Source organism: Cricetulus griseus (genome assembly GCF_003668045.3).
Source record: "Cricetulus griseus strain 17A/GY chromosome 1 unlocalized genomic scaffold, alternate assembly CriGri-PICRH-1.0 chr1_1, whole genome shotgun sequence".
In the NCBI taxonomy this organism is placed as follows: domain Eukaryota; kingdom Metazoa; phylum Chordata; class Mammalia; order Rodentia; family Cricetidae; genus Cricetulus; species Cricetulus griseus.
Genome location: NW_023276807.1, coordinates 207258528 through 207281329, shown reverse-complemented (window position 1 = coordinate 207281329; position 22802 = coordinate 207258528). Strand labels below are relative to the sequence as shown.

Below are 22802 nucleotides of genomic sequence, written 5' to 3'. Positions count from 1 at the left end.
AGACATCTGAGTCTAGTCCAGTCTTACCTTTTCTATTTTCAACAGTAGAGCTGCTAAGAGTGAATTATGTTTGTAGTACCTGTCTTGTTTTTGCTTTAGAAAATCCTAGGTGGAGCCGGGCATTGGTGGTGCACGCCTTTAATCCCAGCATTCAGGAGGCAGAGGCAGGCGAATGGATGTGAGTTCGAGGCCAGCCTGGTCTCCAGAGTGAGTGCCAGGATAGGCTCCAAAGCTACACAGAGAAACCCTGTCTCGAAAAACCAAAAAAAGAAAGAAAATCCTAGGTGGGTTTGTCCTGTGGCTTTTCTGTTTAGTGGGTACATATTCAAAGATTTCAAGCCTATTCATTGTTATGATTGTTTTTAATCATTAACATTATTTATACTGATTATGGGAGATGGGCAAATATCCTTCCTAGATTTCTGGCTGTTTTGAGGAGTAAATTATTTTATGGATGGTTCTTGACTCCCCTCATCTGCCTTTTGTCTTGAAGAATTAGATGAAGCTCCAGAATTGTAGCTGTTTCGCAAGAAGTACTAATGCAGTGTATTTGTTGATGTAATTATTTGCTAGCTGTCATGTTTGAGGTAATGCGTAGGTGTGATCCCAAAAAGAAAGTTCACTGCAGTGAGAATGGATCTGCCATATTATCAGATCTGCTGTTGCTTTCTGGCTTTTGCTGAGATTTCATTATGCCTCTTTTCTTCTTTTTTTTTTTTTTTTTTTTTTTTTTTTTTTTTTTTTTTTTTTTTCAGGATTTTCTCTGAGAGAATTTAGCTATTTTCACTGTTTGAAAGGTTTGGGGGACAGGGTAGAGGGGGATGTAGAAGTTCCTGTATTCCAGCAAAGCACTGAGTTACTTTCATTTATCTCCATTTTTTCCCCGTTTGTTTTCTGTTAGGGTCTGTGGCCTGGCAGTATAAGAAAACAATAAACCAGCCAGGAGGTGGTAACATAAACCTTTAATCCCAGTACTCTGGAGGCTGATAGGCAGATCTCTGTGAGTTCAAGGCCAGCAAGTTCCAGGACAGCTAGAGCTGATGTACAGAGAAACCCTGGGGGGATGGGTGGAGGAAGTGGAAACCTATCAGAGATTCACCTTGTGCCTTGCCCTCCCAGAGTGCTGGGATTAAAGCACCACTCCTGGTAATGAACAAGTTTCTATGAGTCTTTTATTCTAGAATTCTCAAAATTCTGGGTTTTTTTATTCACTTACTTTTTAAGCCTTGCCCCCTTTTCATGCTGTTTCCTTGGGTCTGTTGAATCATAGGATGTTACAGTGCTGGGTTACCTCTGTTATTTTCATTAGTCCTTGTGTTTTTTTTGTTTTGTTTATTTTGTGGCTCTTTTGGCGGGAGAGGTGAGTAAAAGCTTATGATTGTATTGTCTTCATAACAAGATCAGCCTAGATCTGGATCAATTGCCCGTTTCTTGTCTCCTCCCAGTTCAAAATGCTTGCATTTCTTACTAGCCAGCATTCGCTTAGATCTGCAGTTGGGCTCAGCACACTCAAATCTCAGCATAGTCTTCTTTTGAGCCTCTTTTGAGGAAAGTCACGCTTAGTCTGTCCACCATGGCCACTCCATTCCCTGTCATAACACTGGTTTCCCTGCCCATACAGAGAACCCTTGCCCTTCTTGAACTGTATCTTTTTGTGGGGCTGCTGCTTGTTACATTTCTTGCAGAAAGTCTAGCAGATCTTAGGGATGTTCATCATGTTTTGTGTATTGGAACAGAAAGTGCAACCACCACTTAGCCATCTTTCCTGACCCCTTGTTTTTGTTTTGAGAACATTTTACCAAAAGTTTCTAAAGAAGGGTAGGTAGAATATAAATTTCTCAAGTCTTTTCATTCTTTAAAATGTGTTATTTTTTGTGATAGATAGCTTTCTACCACTCTAAAAGCAAGTTGAGATAACTTACAATGAGGAAAGGCTCATTTGGGGTTCATGTTTTCAGAGGTTCCATTCCACTGTTATTTGGTCCCACTACTTTTGGCATATGACAAGTGAGTGTACAACACATGGCCAAAGAGGCCTCTCATCTCAGCACCCTGAAAATGAAAGAGGGAGGATCAAGGTTACAATATCTCCTTCAAGGGCACCCCTTATCTAACTTCCTTCCACTAGATCTACCTCCCAAAGTGTCATGGGAAGCAGATCAAGCCTTTGGCATGGGGACTTGGGGAAACATTTCATTATTCAAGCTGTAATATTTATCCTTGTTTTGTTTTGTTTTGTTTTTTAAGATTTTATTCTTATTTTACTTGTATATATGAGTGTCTGCATATGTATTGTATACCACTTGCATGCCTCCTGGTAACCACAGAAGAGAGGGTCAAATCTTCTACAACTGGAATACAAATGGTTTTGAGCTGTCTCTGCAGCCTACTTTGGGTTAATTAAAGAATTCAATGGTATGCTCAGTGGGTAAGGACATTCACTGAGTAAGATTGACAACCTGAATTTGATCCCCGATCCTAACCATGGAAGGAGAGAATGAACTCTGAAAGTTGTCCTATGATCTCTCCAAATGTACCATGGCACACATTACCCCTATGCCCAATATAATTATGGGACCAGTGAGACAGCTTGATGAGGCACTCGCTGTGCAAGCCTAGCAACCTGAGTTCAGTCCCCAGAAGCCACACAGTTGAAGAGAAGCAACTCCACAAATGGTTTTCTGACCTCCACATGTGCACCTTAGCATGCACATGTCATGCACACAAAACAAAATATAGAAATTAAAATTTTCAATGGAGACTTTGTCCTGGGGTACTACTATGACTTATTCAAAGCTATCCTAGATTGGCCACAATTTCGCATTTTGTCAAGGTTGAGCTGGTTCCCCACCAATCCCAACTGAAAGTCCTATAGCTAGTTAGGGCCTGAAGAAAATGATTCAAAGTGCTCAAATAGGCAGCTTCAGAAAACTCCCTGTTGAGGAAGCTATGCAGAATGTTGTGGTGAGGGGCTGGAGAGATGGCTCAGAGGTTAAGAGCACTGACTGTGCTTCCAGAGGTCCTGAGTTCAATTCCCAGCAACTACATGGTGGCTCACAACCATCCGTTATAAGATCTGGTGCCCTCTTCTGGCCTGCAGGCATACATGCAGGCAGAACATTGTATACATAATAAACAAAATCAAAAACAAAAAAAGAAAAAGAAAAAAAAGAATGTTGTGGTGACCACTGAGGTATGGCTGTGGTAGTTTTATGTTGGAGAGACCATAGGCAAGGATGACATTGTTGGAAGTAATATTTGAAGTTTTTCCAGTCTTCAACATCTGATTGATATTTATTATTATTTGAATAGTCTTAGAGCATATCTGTCCAGAGAAAAAGAATTTAATTGATAAAATTCCTGGGTTGAACAGGGTGTAGTGGGTCACACCTTCAATCCCCCCCCCCCATTTAGGAGCGGCAAATCTCCATGAGTTCCAGGGCTGTGTAGTGAACTTTCTTTTCTAAAGGTTGAACATCATTTTCTGCTCAAGATTTTTTTGAGACAGGGTGTCTCTGTATAACAGCCCTTTCTGTCCTGGAACACTCTTTGTGGACCAGGTTGGCCTCGAACTCACAGAGATCCTCTGCTTCCCAAGTGCTGGGATTAAAGGCGTGCACCACCACCTCCCAGCCCTGCTCAGGATTTTTAAGATACCATTTTGTCTCTTTCAGTATTACTTTTGGGAAAAGCCTGGTATTCTATTTAGTTATCTTCTAAACTTTATTTTTCCATCTTTCAGTGAGTTGCTTTTTACTTGTGTTGTTTATTTCTAAGCACTCTTGCCCTTTTTTATAACTCATGTGTTTACTGAAGCCTCCTGTACTTACAACTGCTTGTCAGTCTTGGACTACAAAGCAGTGTTGTTCAAAGAGTGGAGCTGAAAGTCCTATCAGTCAGTCACATTGTAGCTTTTGATGAGATGTAGCATGCCATTTACACGCTTACGGTGATTAAAAAAAAAATCTGTTGGGTGGCAGTGGCCAACAAATTTAATCCTAGCACTTGGGAAGCAGAGGCAGGTGGACCTCTGAGTTCAAGGCCAGCCTGGTCTACAGAGACAGCCTGTCTCAAAAAGCATACATACATGCATGCATAAATCTATGTGATCTCATAAGTCCTATGAAGTGTAGTGTATGCAATAATGTTTAGTAGAGGACGCTTGATAGTTGGTGATAGTGTTACTAGTTGCGTACTTGTTGCACTGTTTTTAGCATTGTTTTGGTGTCTTAGGTCAGGGCTGGAACTCACAGCCATCCTCCTGCCTCTGTCTCCCAGAGTGATGGGGTTATATAAGTATGCAATACACCCACCCAACTAGTGTACTTGTTTTTAGATGCTCACTGGGGCCTGGAGAGACAGTTCAGCCCTGGTTGCTCTTTATAGGACCCAGGTTGGATTCCCAACACCCACATGTCAGCTGTCAACCAACTGCAAGTCAAGTTCCAAGGGATCCATTGCCCTCTTCTGGCCTTTATGGGCACCATATACAAGCATTGTGTGCAAACATAGAAACAAGCAAAGTACCATACATCAGGAAAAAAATCTCAGAGGCATGGTGTCCCACACCTGTGATCACAGGTCTTGGGAAGTAGAAATGGGATTAGGAGCTCAAAGTCATCCTTGGTCACAGAAAAGTTTGAGGTCACCGTGAGCTGCACGAGATCCTGTCTAGAAGTGAAGGGGGGGGAGGCAAAAAAAACCTCACTGTAAAACAGTGTTTATATACTTTATTTTATTTGTATGGATGTTTTGCCTGCATGTATGTCTACGAACCATATGTATACTTCGTGTCCAAGGAAACCAGAAAAGAACATTGGCTCTCCCAGAGCTAGAGTTACAGACAGCTGTGAGTTGTGGATGCTGGGAATTGAGCTGTGTCCTCTGGAAAAGCAGGCACTGCTAATCACTGAGCCATCTCTCCAGCTCCACACTTTTTGGTTTTTCGAGACAGGGTTACTCTGTGTAGCCCTGGCTGTCTTGGAACTCATTCTGTAAAACGGGCTGACCTTGAACTCAAAAATCCACTTGCTTCTGCCACCCGAGTGCTAGGAGTAAAGGCTTGTGCCACTGCCACCTGGCTGCCACCACACTCTTAATCATAACAAGAGTCTGTTCAATGTTTGGCTTGTACCAACCATATACTATCTAGCTTTGGGAGAACATACTGTGATATTCATAAAATAGTGGTATCACTTGTTCGTTTAGTATTTAGTGCTTGTTTCTCATCAGTTGTACCCCTGTTTTATTTCTTTCTCTTATGGGGTCTGTTAATGAAAGATTTTCAGCTCTGTCTTCTTTGCTTCCTGAAGGCATATGGATATGGTATCTCTCAAGTTTTGGAGATCTAAGAAACCAAAATTAAAACTAAGCATGTTTGTGCACACCTATAATCCAGCACTTGGGAAGCTGAGGATAGATGGTCACATGCCACATAGGCTAGAGAGTGAGACCCTGTTTCAAAGAAAATAATAAATTAGAGTCTAATTGTCTCTCCACAGTAACAATAAAGCATTAAGGGGGATAGAGAGATGGTTGCTCGGATAGGAGCACTGGCTGTTCTTCCAGAGGACCCAGGTTCAATTTCCAGCACCTATGTGGCAGCTCACAACTGTCTGTAAACTCCAGTTCCAGACCAACACCCTCATATAGACATACATGCAGGCAAAATTCGATGTACCTAAAATAAAAGTCCGTTTTTTAAAAATGAGGCATTAAGGCACTGAAAGCTGTATGAAGGGGTCCTCTCATCGGGAAAGAGTGGATTGGCTATGTTTATTCCATGAAAAACCATCAGGTGTCAGTATTTAATGTTTTGTTTTTTTTTCTGGAGTCAGTAAGAATGTTCAAAGTTGAAGGTTTATTTTGGCTCATCTTATTACTTGTTTGTAAGTATTGTTATCTAGAGTGCAGAATTTTCATTTAACTTCCTGATAATGTAGAACATCTCTTCTACTGGGTTTAGTATCTGAATTGAGCATTTCCAAGCACACTTAATGCTTCAATCAGTGGTTTCTAATGAAAATTAAATTATTCTGCGAAGGGATTAGATCAGGGCTCCTGAGAACTGGAGATGTGTCTGAACCCTACTAGCCCTGCTCTTGTCTACAGAACCCATCCCTCTCCTGTGGTACTTAGTGTCTCCTGGGATTCTGTGAGACACCTTACCAATTTCTTCCCTGGAGAGGGCTTGTTAGTCATTTAGTGCAGGTGTCGCTAAGCTCTGATTGCTCATTTACTACTGTTGTGAAAAACTATTGAACTCTACATTATTTTTTCAATGATACTGTGTATCAGTATAGGCAGAAAAGTATGTCACTTGTCAAAAATAAAAATAATGTAAGTGCCATTGTTTTAACTAATTGTTGCAAATGTTAGGGATCAGCTCAAGCATATACATTCTTAATGTGACCAAGGTTAAAAGAAAACTGGAAACTACGTAACTTTACTCTGAGTTTGAATGTTTGAAGTCATAGCATTTCCTCTTGAGCTGTACAGTTTTCAGAACCAGGCACACTGTATTTATTTTGTATTGGTTACATATGATGGTTAATCTTGATAGTAACATTGCCTTTCTAGTTTTTACTGAGAGTTTTAGTTAAGAACCATTTTATACCTGGCAGTGGTGGTGCCCGCCTTTAATCCTAGCACTTGGGAGGCAGAGGCAAGGGGATCTCTGTGAGTTCAAGGCCAGCCTGGTCTGCAGATTGAGTTCCAGGACAGGCTCCAAAGCTACAGAGAAACCCTGTCTCAAGGAGAGGGAGGAACCATTTTAGTCTGTGAGAGAGATAAATATTGATATAATGATTCCTGTGTGCTAAACAATGTTACAGGCGTATTAACTCTTGTAATTCTCTGGACAACACTTCAGAATATAAGGACTGTGGAGTTCAGAAAGTTTGGGTCAATATTAAGTGGGGTTATGGTTTAAAACCCAACAGTAACCTGATGTTAGGAGAATTTGAAAGTACACCTACTATGTCTCTACATATAGAATGTACACCAGCAGCTTAATACACATTACTTGGAACTGCTGAAATAAATTACCCAGGATGCTGAGATAGAAGGAGCATAAATTCAAGGCCAATTTTAGTTACATAGTGAAACCTTGTCTCAAAAGAAAATAAATCAGCAATACTAGTATCATACCTGATATAACTTGACAGAGACTATTAAGTCTTCCAGTTAAAAATCAGAAACCTCCCAATAAGTTTTTTTTGTTTTTATGGTTTTTTTTTTTTAAGATTTTTTTTTCAATAGAAGTTTCCTTTTATTTTGAGATGGAAACAGTGGAATGAAATTGCTTTGTGGCTGAAACAACATTCACTGGGAAGGACCCCGGGTGTTCATCCATTGAAAGAACAAACTTGTATACAACATTCTGCTTCCATGTATATCTGCACACCAGAAGAGGGCACCAGATCTCATAACGGATGGTTGTGAGCCACCATGTGGTTTCTGGGAATTGAACTCAGGACCTCTGGAAGGGCAGCTGGTGCTCTTAACCTCTCAGCCATCTCTCCAGCCCTGTTTTTTGTTTTGTTTTGGTTTTTGGGTTTTGTTTGAAAAACAGGGTTTCTCCGTGTAGCTTTGGAGCCTATCCTGGCACTTGCTCTGGAGACCAGGCTGGCCTCAAACTCACAGAGATCCGCCTGCCTCTGCCTCCCAAGTACTGGGATTGAAGGCGTACGCCACCAACGCCCGGCTCCCAATAAGTTTTTAATAAAACTTAGTATATGTGATTTTATTAGATTTTTCACAGTTTGTTAGTCATCAGGAAAATGCACATTGATACCCCGTTTCAGTTAGGATGCTATTATCAAAAAATACAGTGTGCTAGCAACAATGGGAAGAAAAGGAAGTCTCAGATACTGTCGTTGGGAATGTAGATTAATGTGGCCATTATGCAGAATGGTATCAAAGATCGGCCTTATGATAGTGCTATCCTTCCTTGCTGTGCATGTCTAAAGGAAATTAGAGCTGTTTACCAAGGTGATACCTGCACTCATGTTTGTTGCAGTACTGGTCATAACAGCTAAAATAAGAAATCAACCTATTTGTCTATCTGAGGATGAATGCATAAGGAAAAATATGGTACATAAACACAATGGAATATTACTCAGGTACAGAGAATAAGCTAAGTATGGCATACACCTATATAGCACTCAGTTGCTAGAGGTGGGAAGATGGTAAATTCAAGTCTAGCTTGAGATATACAACATGAGTGTGTCTTTTAAAAGAAAATAGAGGGCTAGGGAGATGTCCCAGTGGGGAAGCCGTAATTGCCATTCTTTTTTTAGTGTGAAGCTTTCCAAGAGTGGTTAGGAGTCAGCAGAGTCCTGCATCTCAGTGTCAAACTACAAAGCTCTATAGTACAATGTGGTACTGAACAGGAGTTGACCCAGTTCAGTGAGGAAGTCTTTCCAGCAACTGAACAAATATACACACAGTTAAGTTGTACTTTTCCAGATATCATACATAAAAATTATTTCACGGTAGGGGGTGGAAAGATGGCTCCATGGTTATGAGACCTGGCTTCTCTCGCAGAAGACCTGGGTTCAGTTCCTAACACAATATAGCAGCTCCCAACAGCCTGCAACTCCAGTTCAGGGAATCTAACACCCTCTTTTCCTGCCTTTCATGGGTACCTGGTCATACCTGATTCATGTACATAGATTTAGTCTTACACACACACACACACACACATAAAATAAGTCTTTTTAAAAAAACATTTCAGAATATAAATAACATCTAAATGTAAGAACCAAAATAAATGGGGAAACTTTTACATTTGAAATTACTTGTATTTTTATGTAAGGGGCAAGGGTGGTGTGCATGTATGGACAGTTTGTGGGTACCAAGCACACACACACAAAATAAATCTAAAAATAAACTATACCCTTGTAATTTAGTAACATTACAAAGTGTGAAACAATCTAAATAGGCCTTTCTCCCAAAAAAGGTACAGTTACAAGATACATATCACTAGCTACAAGAGAAAATCAAATCAACAGTAAGATACTACTAATTTATACTAATAAAGAACATAAGATAATACAGTTAGCGGAAAGCAGTCTGGTGGTTCCTAAAGTTAGAGGTAGAGTTTCCATATGACCAAGCAGTTCCTCTCCTAAGCACTTACCCCCAAGATAGCTATATGCAAACAAAACCTTGTACACAAATGGTTGTGGCAACGTTATTCATAATAGCTCAAAAGTGGAAACAGTATGCAGGATGGCTGAGCAGGTAATGGCACTTGCTGCACATGCCTAGAGATCTGAGTTCAGTCCCGAAATCGAACAGTGGACCTGAAAGTTGTCCTAGTTCCACACGCATCCCATGTGCACTCCAGCCCTCGCTGGTCACACACACGATAACTAAAAATTCTAAAACAGGAATTAGCCAAATGTTAAAGCAACTGCTGGTATAAGTATATCCACCTAATGAAGTAATTTGGCTCTGTTCATAAAGTGCTTCCTATGCAAGCATGAGACCTAAGTTCAGATCCTTCGCACCCAGGTAAAAGCCGGTGCATCAATGTATGTCTGTATTCCAGTGCTGGGAATAGAGAGTTTAGATAGAAACTCCTGGAGCTCATGGCCAGCTAGCCTGGCTGAGTCAGTGAGCTCTCAGTTAGAAGAGAGCATGCCTCAAAGAATAAGGTTACAGGACTATGTAGTGACACCATGTCTTTAAAAACAAACCAAAATTGAGAGCATTTGAGGAAAACACCCAACATCTCAACCTCTGGCTTCCACATGTGCCCATACATGCAGTGGAATCTTGATGATATTAAAACACAAATGAATCATGGAAGCATGTTCAGGGCTAGAGAGATGGCTCCGCAGTTAAAAGCACTGACTGCTTTTTCAGAGGACCTAGGTTCAATTCCTGGCACCCACATGGTGACTGACAACTGTCTGTAACTCCAAGATCTGACACTCTAACACATACATGCAGGCAAATAAAATAAAAATAAATTTTAAAAAAATAAAGCATGTTAAGTGAGAGAAATCACACCCACTACATACTAACAACAGTGCTATATGAAATGTCCGGAGTAGGCAAATCTTTAGAAAGACATTAGCATTTTCCAAAAGTTGGAGAGGAAGCAAAGAAGTGAAAATAATTGCTAATGAGTAAAAGATTTCTTTTGAAGATGAAAGTCTTCTGAAGTTTGATGGTAGTAGTGTTTCCATGTCTGACTATGTTAAAATGGCACTGTACTGAAAATGGGTGGCTTTTATTGTGTGTGAATGTATCTCAAAGCTTATTTTTTAAAAAGAGGTAACTTAATACTTGTGTTGTTATCAAGCAGGCATACATGTCAGATTTCCTACTGTAATTAAAAATGGTACCTTGGGCAGATACTGAAATCTGTCTTTCTGTAACTGGTGAGTAAAAACTAATAAGGCTCTAGGAAGATGTACTTTTTCTGCAGGCATGAGGACCTGACTGCAGATTCTCAGCACCCACATATAAAGATCATCATAGATGCACATGCCTTTGATTTCAGCGTTGGGGGATAGAGACAGGTGGATACCAAGAGCTCGACGCCTGGCCAACCTAGTCAGACAGCAAATTTCTAGTTTAATGAGAGACCCTGTTTGACCTGTTTCAAAGCAATAAGACAGAGTGATAGAAGACACCCCTTCCCTGATCTGGCATCCCAAAGGACATACATAAAGAAAGTGAGTAATTAAATTATGCTCTCTTTTCAGAAAGGAGAAGATGAATATGCCAGTATTGATGCCATTGTTGTTTCAGTGGGTGTTGATGAAGAAATTGTGTATGCCAAGTCCACTGCCTTACAGGTAAGAGGCTTACAGGGTTCAGTTCCCAGGTCTAGTATATAGCTCAGTAGTAAAAGATGCGCTTAATATTTTGGAGGCTCTGTACTTGATCTCCATCATAGTCGCATCACCTGTGTTGAGGTTCTCAATGGTACTAACCTGTAGGTCACAGTAGATGTAGAATATCTTCATCATCACATAAATTTCCATTGGCTTTAGCACTGAGTAGAATCAAAGGAAAAAAGGAGTATGTAGGTCAACTGTATTTAATTGCATATAACAAAAATTCCTAAGTAACTGTGGATTAAAGTTTTTTTTATATATAGTTTTCAGGAACCCAGGCCTTTTCCAGTTTCCTAATATTCCATTTTCCTCATTATATGAAGTAGCTGCTAGAACTAAGCAGAAATACAAAAAGAGGAATACTAGCAACCTTCCTATTTTAAAATGATTTACTGAAGTCTTGACATAATACATGTACTTACTTCTTATTGGCCAAGATATGATCTAGTAGCCAGCCATACTTAACTGGCAGAAAGGGTCTTGTGCATTCTGCCCAGGTTTTAAATACCAAGCCTTTTTCAGAATGAAGAAAGACATGAATAGTGGGCAGCTGCAGTTTCCGAGAAGTTAAATGCTCATGTTACTAGAAGCATGCCTGTCTCTAATGCTGTGTGTTTCTGTTCTGAGCAGTGAGATAGTTCCCATAAGTATAAGCTTTCTGGAGCTTAGCATTCACTTAGACACCCTTCATTGCCAGGGAAAAGTAAATAAAACACAAATTGTCCAAATGATTTGAATTTGTTTTGTTTTGTTTTTTTGAGACAGTTTTTCTGTATAGCCCTGATTGTCCTGGAACTAGCTCTGTAGGCCAGACTGGCCTTGAACTCTCGGTGATTTGACTGCCTCCACCTCCCAATGATTTGATGATTTTAACAATGAAATATTTTAAGCATATAAAAGCAGATGGAGCTGGGCATTGGTGGCGCACGCCTTTAATCCCAGCACTTGGGAGGCAGAGGCAGGCGGATCTATGTGAGTTCGAGACCACCGGTCTACAAGAGCTAGTTCCAGGACAGCCTCCCAAAGCCACAGGAAAATCCTGTCTTGGGGGGGGGGGGAGCAGATGGAATCATATCAAACCCTGATCCAGGTTGTTATATTTGTATACACATCAAAGCTACTCCATCCCAGATTTTAAAGTTACCACAGATAATCTTAATTTATCCATAATATGTTTATCTATAATACTTTTGTTACTGTTGTTTTTTTCCATAGACATGGCTCTTTGGTTATGAGCTAACTGATACAATCATGGTCTTCTGTGATGACAAAATCATCTTCATGGCCAGCAAAAAAAAGGTGGAGTTTTTGAAACAGATTGCCAATACTAAAGGCAATGAGAATGCTAACGGAGCCCCTGCCATAACACTGCTCATCAGAGAGAAGGTTAGGACCAATGAATGTCATTACAAATGTGGGATAGAATGTTAAGCTTTGAGCACAGGTGTCTTAGGGACTTTTTAAATGCCTGGAAAGAAGGCCAGACATGGTGGAACACACCTCTAACCCCAACACTTGGGAGACAGAGGCAGGTAGGTCTTTCAAAACAAAAAAAAAAAAAAAATAAGGAAAGTTGTAGCTATAATCACAGAGCTGTGTCTTCAGTTGGATAGGAAGAGCTCTGGAACTGTCCACTTGGCAGCAATGGAATGAGCTGTGGAGTCCGAGCAATACAACTTGATTGACTGTTTTTTGAGGATGCTTTTGTTTCCATTTCAGTAGCTAATTAGAGCTTATAACCTAAAAATCTTTAAGAAAACTTAGATATACACATTTCTCAGAGTTTTCTGTGAGTGTTTGAGTTTTTTGTCTTTTTCTAAAGCAAGAGAATAGTCCTGTCAAAATACCTAAAGAAAATGTCAGCATTGGGTATGTGATAATCTTCTCTGAAGAAATGGGTGGGGCTCAGAGACTTCATCCTTTCCATGGTTATTACTCTCTGCTTATTGCTAGGTAGAAAATAAAGTCTAATTCTTCAATTAACATTTCCTTTCCTGTGGCATTGATAGAATGAAAGTAATAAGAGCAGCTTTGACAAAATGATTGAAGCCATTAAAGAAAGCAAGAATGGCAAGAAAATTGGAGTGTTCAGCAAAGACAAGTTCCCTGGAGAGTTCATGAAAAGCTGGAGTGACTGTCTCAACAAGGAGGGCTTTGACAAAGTAAGGGCTCTTCAGGGAGCTACACTTTGAGAGGGAGACAGGAGGTGGAGTGGGTTTCACTTGGGAAAATCCATGTTCATTCACATTTCTGCTTTTCATGTCCTTTGACTAAGTGATATTCCAGTTTAATTTTCACAGAAAATAAGGCATTCAGAGATAGTACAGCCACATTAGTAACTCACATTAGATTGCTGAGAAAAATCGCTCTCTAAAACTATTTTGGGGTCATCTTTTCTTGGCCTTTCTTCCTTTAGCATTTCCAATCACCTCTAGAAGGATAAGCTAATATTTTAAATAGTACATTAGCTTAATGTCTTGTCCAATACATGTGTGTTCTAAGAGAGATGTTTTAAGTGTTTATTCAATTCAGGAAGAGACTGAGCATTCTGAATAGATAGCACTAATGGTGATTGTGTTTAGCAGCTGTGTTTGCATTAGAGATTCATTCCTTTGCCTACAGGTAGATATCAGTGCTGTTGTGGCATACACCATTGCTGTAAAGGAGGATGGTGAGCTCAACCTGATGAAGAAAGCAGCCAGCATCACCTCTGAGGTCTTCAACAAATTCTTTAAGGAAAGAGTAATGGAAATAGTGGATGCAGATGAGGTAATGAAAAGAACTGTCTGGTATATACACCACAAATTATATCAACATGTGCATGCTATGCCTTCAGATGACACATTATAAACATCATGCACTTTTGTGTACTACCCTCCAGTGAGTGTTACTGTATTTCTGCATACTCTAGAAAGTTCGGCATAGCAAATTGGCTGAGTCTGTAGAAAAGGCCATTGAAGAGAAAAAGTACCTAGCCGGAGCAGACCCTTCTACTGTGGAAATGTGTTACCCTCCTATCATTCAGAGTGGTGGCAACTATAATCTCAAATTCAGTGTGGTGAGGTAAGTATGGAAACTTAATAATATAATGACCAGAGCATTGTAACCTGTTGTTTTTTTTTTTCTTTTGACTTTTCCAAAAAGTCAAAAGAGACAAAAATAACTAATTTGCTTTACATATGATCCTACCGTGTGTGTGTGTGTACTTCATTACTTCTTACATAAGCATTTTTTGTTGTTGTTGTTGTTGTTGTTGTTGTTCAAATTATTAAATATGCTAGAAAAGGGGGCTGGAGAGAGAGTTCAGTGGTTATGAGCACGTATTGCTGGTCTTATGGAGAACACAGTTAAAATACCACCACCCACATCAGACAGTTCACAGACACCTGTACTAGTAGCTCCACGGGTCTAGCCTCTCTCCTGGCCACCTTGGCACATACATAAAACTAAAATGTTTTTAAATGCTAGAAAAGTCAAATGTGGCAAATGTCTTTAATTCTAGCTCTTGAGAGGCAGAGGCAAAAGGCAAGTAGATCTCTGTATTCAAGACCAGCCAGAATTACAGAGAGAGACCATGGTGGGCAGTGCTAGAAAATGCAAAATAAACTGAAAGAAATTAAAAGGTTAGGTATACCATCGGGTGATTTCTTTTTTAATTTTAAGAAATACTGTAAAAGGGGACTGGCTGGGGCTGTAAGTCAGCAGCAGAACACTGGCTTAGGATGTCCAAAGGCCTGAGATTTGAGCCCCAACACAAACATACACATACACAGAGACAGAATTATAAGTCACAATTCATGGAGGACCAGAATGTAAGTAACTTCCCAATGCCCATAACTAGCTCTATCTTTCTATTTTTATTATGCAGTTATCACCTCTCCCTGAATTTTTATCCTAAAAGTTTTGATGACTTTTAGCCATGCCATTGTGAACATACTGTATTATGTATCATAATTGTGTATGACTTTATTTATGAGCTAAATAAATGAAGGGGGGAAAAAAGTTTTGATGACTAATCTTTAGAACTATGAGTGGTTTGTTTAGGGGTGGGAGAGTTTACATCTTCCATAGAAGTTTGGGATGTATCAAGGACAAACAGTAACTGTGGATGCTGTGTGCCAGTGATGCTTTGCTGGACTTGGTGATAAACGCTGTCTCTTTGGTCTCTAGTGATAAAAATCATATGCATTTTGGGGCCATTACTTGCGCCATGGGCATTCGCTTCAAATCTTACTGCTCCAACCTTGTTCGCACCTTGATGGTTGATCCTACTCAGGAAGTTCAAGAAAATTACAATTTTTTACTCCAGCTTCAAGAGGAGTTGCTAAAGGAATTAAGACATGGTAAGATTCCAAAGAAAAAGAGGGTTTGAAGATCCTGATATTGGTGTTTCATAGTCACCCTGGATCCATGATTCTGAGTAATGCTTTTAGGGACTAGGGATGTAGCTTGCTAAAGAGCACTTGCCTAGCCTGTGCAAGGCCCTGGATTTCATCCCTAGCACAGCCAAAAGAGACCAACTTCAGTCCCCAGTACCACAAAAGAAACAATGATTATATGCTTTCTTCTTTAAAAATTCAGATTCCTAATTCCTATCATGGCAGATACTCTTCCTTTCACACTTTGAGAAACGCTACTTTAAGGGACTTTTTTAGTAGGTAAAAACAACTTAATTACATGATGTCATTTTGTTGTTGTCTTCCTCTGAACGATACTTAAATGTCTCTTTTCCATCTTACTAGGTGTGAAGATATGTGATGTGTATAACTCTGTCATGGATGTGGTTAAGAAGCAAAAGCCAGAGCTGCTCAACAAAATTACGAAAAACCTAGGGTGTGTTGCAGTGTGTGTTGTGTCTCTTGACTCAGTTTTCATGACTGGCAGTCAGTCTGTATTCTTAGACTGATTCCACCAGGATTGGAAAGTGTTTGATTTTTGTGGTTTTGAGATTGGGTTTCCTGCAACAACTCAGGCTGACTTCCAGCTCCCTCTAAAGCCCATAATGACCTGAATTTCAGACCCTCCTGCCAACCTGAGTTACACAAAACTTCTCAAGTACTGGGATTGCAGGCATGTGCAGTCACAATTGTCTCAGTATTTTTGTTTGATTTTTCTTTTTTCACCACTATTTTTCACAGTATTTGTATGTGCCAAGAAAATGTTACCAGAGAGAGGAAACAGTGGCTCTAGAATGTCCTACTGTATTTATTTTGAACTCAATATGGTGTTTATCAAACAGTATATCTGACCATTGAACAATTAGTCAGAAATGCTAGATAAAATGCTACAGAGAGCTTGTAGGGAACCAGTTCTGGGTACTCTCGTCACTGTAGTTTCTTCCTGAACTTATAACAAGTCCTGTTATTTTTGCTAGCAATATTCTACTGAAAAGCAGCCTCTCAGTTCAGTCTCTTCTATATTATTTATAGAAAAACTCCCAATTTGATTTCATGGTATATTTAAATTTGACTTTGAAAGTTTATGATAATATTCGAACTCTATAAATGTTTCATGAAGGACTGGGGAACTTTTGAAAATTTTTTTCACATTATGTGCTGTGGAAGAAACTACGGATGTGCTGTGGTGTGCATGTGATGGTCAGAGGACAAATCTTGAAGCAGTTCTTTCCTCTGCTGTGGATGTGCACTTACCCAATATGCCTTTTCCACTGGGCCTAGGAATTATTTTTTAATATGGGATTATATAACATTTAGAAGCCTAAAATTTCTTTGTTTTTGTTTGTTTGCTTTCTTTTTTGCTTTGTTTTGTTAGACAAGGCCTCAATCTGTAGCCCAGGCTAATCTTGAAACCATGGTGATTAATGCTCCTACCACAGCTTCCTAAGAGCTAGTTTTGGCTATGATATGATCCCCACACACTTATTTTTTTGCTACTTCCTTTACTAATAGATCATCAAGGGCAAATCTCTTTCATATGTTGGCCTGCTTAATCTCAAAGTTGAAAACACATTTGGGCCATATTACTAATGTTTTAACCTGCTGTTATATTTCTCTTTGTTTTCAGATTTGGGATGGGAATTGAATTCCGTGAAGGCTCTCTAGTAATCAATAGTAAAAATCAGTACAAGTTAAAGAAAGGTAATTTTTATGTGCATGCAATAAGAAAATAATTTTTTGAGTGATTCCCTGTCATTACTTTTCTGTATAGATCTTTGTTTTCTGCACCCTTCTGTAACCACTGACTGGTCGCCATTTTATTATTGTAGGAATGGTTTTCAGCATCAACCTGGGATTTTCAGACTTGACCAACAAAGAAGGGAAAAAACCAGAGGAGAAAACCTATGCTCTGTTCATTGGTGACACAGTGCTTGTAGATGAGGTGTGCTACCTCTTCAACTTTCAGTGTTCACGAACTCATCTTTGAAGTCTGTTGTGGACTCTGGTATTTCTGGTCTTTGTTAATGGTTGCTAAGTGGAGAAGTTCATTACCTAGACTTGATAGAATGGTTAGGAGTAAAGACTCTGGCCCAGGCACATGAGTGCTTTAAATCAGAGGCTGATTCTAATAATGGAACTTGCTCTTTTCATGTTCATTTTATGTGGGTATGTGACTCTGAGTGTTTGCATACATGTGTTTGCAAATGTACACATAAGAGACCAGAAAGGGGCATTGGGTGTCCTTATTGGTTCCTGTGTATTCCTTTGGGGCAGTGTTTCTCCCTAAATCTAGAACTCAAGTTATGGTGAAAAGGCTTAGTAACAACAATTCCCTGGAATCCTCCTGTCTCACTCAGAGCTGGGCTTACAGATATACATGACCATGCCCAGCCTTTTTGTAGGTTCCTCGTTAGCAAGTGCTTTCTTCTCATGGCTAGCCATATCCTCAACCGCAAAATTGATTTTTTTTTTTCTTTTGTTTTCAAGTGTATGTAATTGTATGAGTGCCTGTGGAGGCCAGAGGCCTTTGAACCTCTTGAGCTAGAGTTGTAAGCAGTTGTGATTTGCCCAGTATATGTGCTGGGAACTGAGCTTAGGCCTTGTCTGTGGAATAGCAATGTGTACTCTTAGTCGCTGAGCCATCTCTCCCAACTCCAGAATTGGTTTTTGTTGTTGTTTTTGTTTTGTTTTTTGAGACAGGGATTCTTTGTGGCTTTGGAGGCTGTCCTGGAACTAGCTCTTGTAGTCCAGGCTAGTCTCAAACTCACAAAGATCCGCCTGCCTCTGCCTCCCGAGTGCTGGGATTAAAGGCAAGCACTACCACTGCCTGGCTCCAGAATTGGTTTTTAGTGATGATAAATTGTTCCATTGTTCGTACTAGAACCTGAGCACCTATGTGTGTTATCATTCTTTGGATTTTTTTTTTAATGTATACAGTTATCTGCATGCATGCTTGCACACCAGAAAAAGGCACCAGATCTCATTATAGATGGTTGTGAGCCACCATGTGGTTGCTGGGAATTGAACTCAGGTCCTCTGGAAGAGCAGCCAGTGCTCTTAACCTCTAAGCCATCTCTCTGGCCCCATTCTTTGGATCTTTATAGTAGCTCTTTTTTTTTAAAGGCAGATTATTATTTCCTTATACAAATAAAAAAAAAACTAGAAAAGGAAAAAAAAAGATGCTACGGAGCTAGGTAAAGCCAGATTTCAAATAAACCATTGCTCAAATTATAGTTCCTAAAGAGAAACTAGGAGAGTTAAAAACTATTTGTTTTTCTTAAAAGATTTTAGAATCTTGAAAGTTCATATTTATTGCCCAGCTCTGTGGTAAGTTAAAAGCAAGTGTTCACTTAAAGTTGGAGGTCTCAATTCTCCTTTTGTTCTAGGATGGCCCAGCCACTGTTCTTACTTCTGTGAAAAAGAAAGTAAAGAATGTGGGGATTTTCCTAAAGGTAAGAAAGCTCTAAATGGTTTAAGAGGACTCTGAGTACAGTGGAAAAGTTAAGCAACCCTAGCTTTAAAAAAAAACATAAACAGATTTTTATTATACCTTATTCCCACAGAATGAGGATGAGGAAGAGGAGGAAGAAGACAAAGATGAGGCAGAGGACCTTTTGGGAAGAGGCTCTAGGGCAGCATTATTAACTGAAAGAACACGGGTAAGTTTACTGTTTGAGATCACATTGGCCATGTAGCTGGATACCCTAATGCTCATCTATAGTCCCAACACTCAACTGGCTGAGGCAAGAGAATCACCAACCTAATTCCTGCTAGGGTCACATAGCAAGGTGCGGGACACCATGGAGGCATTAGGAGACTGGCAAAACACTGATGTCCATCTTGTGCTCCACACGTTCTGGTGACTTGATTCTCTCTTTGCTAGAATGAAATGACTGCAGAAGAGAAGCGAAGAGCCCATCAGAAGGAACTGGCAGCCCAGCTCAATGAGGAAGCGAAGAGGAGGCTGACAGAGCAGAAAGGGGAACAGCAGATTCAGAAGTAGGAGTCCACACTGAACAAGACTATTACCTAGAGATATATATGACTGTAGAGATTTCTCAATTATGTTTTGTTGTGTTTTTTTAACCCCACTCCAGAGCTCGCAAATCTAATGTATCCTACAAAAACCCATCTCTGATGCCTAAGGAACCACATATTCGGGAAATGAAGATCTATATTGATAAGAAATATGAGACTGTGATAATGCCTGTCTTTGGCATTGCCACACCCTTTCATATTGCCACCATCAAGGTACGAGTACTCCCTGGTTAGGTGCCACCCATCAAGTTTTTAAGATTCCAGCTGTGTTTACTTTAATAATCTCTGCTCTCTACCATTCTGAACTTCCATCCTACACTTCAGTGTGTTTGTCTTCTGCCTCTCCTTTATCTCCTGCTCTCATTTTTTTTTTCCCCTTCCAGTTTTTACATTGTAGGAAACTAAATCAGTCCACAAAGATAATTTAATTTGCCAGTTACTTAGTTTTTTTAATTTGTTTGTGTTTGGGCATATAGGTGCATGTGCCATAGGTCGGTGTCTGCTGTCTTAACTCCGTAGCTCTCTCTCTCTTTCTACCTTATTTTTGTGATAGGATCATTCATTGAGCTCAGAGCTGAATGATTGGCTGAAGTGGCTGGCCATAAAGCTCTGGAAATACATCAGTCTCTACTGCCCCTGGTCCTAGGATTATAGCTGTACACACCACTCTTGGATTTTATGTGGGTGCTAGGGTTTCAAACTTGGATCCTCCTGTTTATGCAGCAAGCATATTACCACCTTGGTCATCTCTTATAGCCTCTATTATTTGTGTGTCTCTTTGAATTTGTTGCCATTATTTAACCTTAAAGTGTGTTCCTGTCATAATATACTTTGTAATTAGGTTATTTATTTATTTACTTGTCTATTTATTTTTGAGAGACAGTCATTTGATCATGTGAAAAACATTGCTGAATATGTCTCTCAATTTTAGTTCAGTTTCATAGGTTCAACTCAAAGAGCAACAAAATTCAGACTTTTTCTTCTGCAGCTAGGAATTGACCCAGGACCATGTACACTTTAGATAAATGCTCTGCCACTGAGCTTCATTCTCAATCCCTCTTAGCTGGCAATTTAATTTAGCATCTCTATAGTCCCATAACAAACCTAACTTTTCTCTCTTTCTTTGAACAGAACATCAGTATGTCTGTGGAAGGAGATTACACTTACTTGCGTATCAACTTCTACTGTCCAGGCAGTGCTCTGGGCAGGAATGAGGGCAACATCTTTCCTAACCCTGAAGCCACTTTTGTCAAGGAAATGTGAGTGTCCCCAGGAAATGACTGTTCCCAATCCTTGCCAGTGGAGCAGTGATCCGATGTTCATTGGTTGCTCCATTCTTTCTTAAGCCACTGTAAGGTCTTCCCTGATGGTACTGTTTAGGATTACACTGCTGACTTTATAGTGTTTTGAGTCTGGATCCTAAATTAGAATCCCCCCAAGGCAATTTTATATTCACAGTATACATTTTGCAATAGAATCCTCAGATTAAAAATATGTTTGGGCCAACTATGGTGATACACAGTACGGATTGACACCTACATTCAGGAGGCTGAGGCAGAAAATTTGTAAGTTCAAGTCCATCCTGAGCTACAGAATGAGTTCCAGGCAACCCTGAACTATAGTGACACCTATCTAAAAAAAAAAAAACAAACAAACAAAAGGAATGAAACCATAAAAGAGGAAAAAGAAAGAAAATGTGTGCAACTTTAGATTCTGTTTTCTGTTCCTTCATGGAGTGGGACAGAATTTTGGGAGATACTATAAGTGTGATTTCCCTAGGCCAGTGGATTAGCTATTGATGTTTTCCACATTAAAGATAAGGTTTTGTTTTGTTTTTTTTCTGATTTCTGACCATTCCCATATTCAGTGGTAGTTTTTCTTATTTAGAAAGAAAGAAAGAAAGAAAGAAAGAAAGAAAGAAAGAAAGAAAGAAAGAAAGAACATTAAGCCATCTGGGCATGGTAGGACTTGGGGTAGGGTGTGGCAGGAGGATCAGAAGTTCAAGGGCAGCCTTTGAATATAGCAAGGTCAAAGCCAGCTTGGACTATAAGAAATTGTCTATTAAAAGGAAGTCTTAGAGGGAAAAATAATCTCAAGAGAGAGAGAATTGGTGAAGTGTTGGTCATATAAGCTTAAGGACCTAGGATTAGGTCTTCAGGGTCCACATACTAAAAAAATAAGTGCAGCAGCTTTCGTCTATAGTCCCAGGTGAAGACAATGGGGACCCCTGTTCTTGCAAACCAGCCCATTTATATAGAGCCTCTCAAAGAAAGAGAGAGTGATTAATAGAGACATTCAGTGTTGACCTCTGGCTCCACACAAGCGCACACACACATGTCAGCACATGTTTAAAATAGAAAGATTAATCTACTTATATACTAAATAATGGATTCAGGTTGTTTGGCCTATTATCTATAAAAATTTTCCTTCTTTAGTACATACCGAGCTTCAAATATGAAAGCACCTGGAGAACAGACCGTACCAGCCTTAAATCTTCAGAATGCTTTCCGAATTATAAAAGAAGTGCAGAAACGTTACAAGACCCGAGAAGCTGAAGAGAAAGAAAAGGAGGTGAGTATGAACTTGAAGAAGGCAACTTGATGCAGTGTTTGGGAGCTCCCATGAGGACGCATGCGTACTCACATGCTGTTTTGTAACGCTTAGGGCATTGTAAAGCAAGACTCACTGGTGATCAATCTGAACCGCAGCAATCCAAAACTGAAAGACCTATACATTCGTCCAAACATTGCTCAGAAGAGAATGCAAGGCTCACTGGAGGCCCATGTCAATGGTACGTATGAGTGACTTCTCATGTGCCTGGACATTCACCTCAGAGAATGAAGTGCTGGGAGGAACCCACGTTACAAGATAGCAAGAAAGAATGGGAAATTGAGACGTGGTGCATCCTCTGGCCTAACCTAAGACACTACTTGACCACTTGGTGACCTTGTTCTTTGCCCCAGGTTTCCGCTTCACATCTGTTCGAGGAGACAAAGTGGATATTCTGTACAATAATATTAAACACGCTTTGTTCCAGCCCTGTGATGGGGAAATGATTATTGTCTTGCACTTTCATCTCAAGGTACACTCTTCTACCTAAGCTAGCTGTGATTAAAGCTCTTAGCAAAAGCTTAATTTTGTCATTTATCACATAAAATCATAGTCGTTAAAGAGGTTTTAATAACCATGTGGGGGGCAGGCAGATCTCTATGAGTTCTAAGCTAGCCTGGTCTACAAAGTGAAATCTAGGATAGCCAGGGCTATTACACAGAGAAACGCTGTCTTGAAAAACCAAAAGGGGGTGGGGTTTAATTTTGACTAGGGTTGCCTACAGGAGTATGGTTGAAGTTACTTACAGGAATCTGGTCACTTGTTAAGTGGCTACACTACTGAAGAAAATGTATGTTCCTCTGTTAGCAACCCAGGTTCTTTCTCTGTATGTTAGGCTGTTGATGGGTAACCACATGGTCATCATTCCCAGAAGAGTACTCTGCCCTACCCATCTTACATT

The 22802-nt window shown here is 39.9% G+C and overlaps 1 protein-coding gene across 2 annotated transcripts in view; it reads left to right on the top strand.

Moving 5' to 3' along the window:
• Positions 1 to 22802, top strand: part of Supt16h (SPT16 homolog, facilitates chromatin remodeling subunit) — a 36840-nt gene that overhangs the window by 2551 nt on the left and 11487 nt on the right. For both annotated transcript variants that reach the window (XM_027386665.1, XM_035452890.1), the window contains exons 2-18: positions 10722 to 10814; positions 12072 to 12242; positions 12866 to 13018; positions 13479 to 13625; positions 13768 to 13919; positions 15027 to 15199; positions 15599 to 15689; positions 16881 to 16954; positions 17083 to 17195; positions 18640 to 18705; positions 18817 to 18912; positions 19137 to 19252; positions 19351 to 19504; positions 20423 to 20550; positions 21727 to 21862; positions 21956 to 22082; positions 22255 to 22373. In XM_027386665.1, coding sequence (XP_027242466.1) covers positions 10722 to 10814; positions 12072 to 12242; positions 12866 to 13018; positions 13479 to 13625; positions 13768 to 13919; positions 15027 to 15199; positions 15599 to 15689; positions 16881 to 16954; positions 17083 to 17195; positions 18640 to 18705; positions 18817 to 18912; positions 19137 to 19252; positions 19351 to 19504; positions 20423 to 20550; positions 21727 to 21862; positions 21956 to 22082; positions 22255 to 22373 — 2109 coding nt within the window. The remainder of the gene's footprint in view (positions 1 to 10721; positions 10815 to 12071; positions 12243 to 12865; positions 13019 to 13478; positions 13626 to 13767; positions 13920 to 15026; positions 15200 to 15598; positions 15690 to 16880; positions 16955 to 17082; positions 17196 to 18639; positions 18706 to 18816; positions 18913 to 19136; positions 19253 to 19350; positions 19505 to 20422; positions 20551 to 21726; positions 21863 to 21955; positions 22083 to 22254; positions 22374 to 22802) is intronic.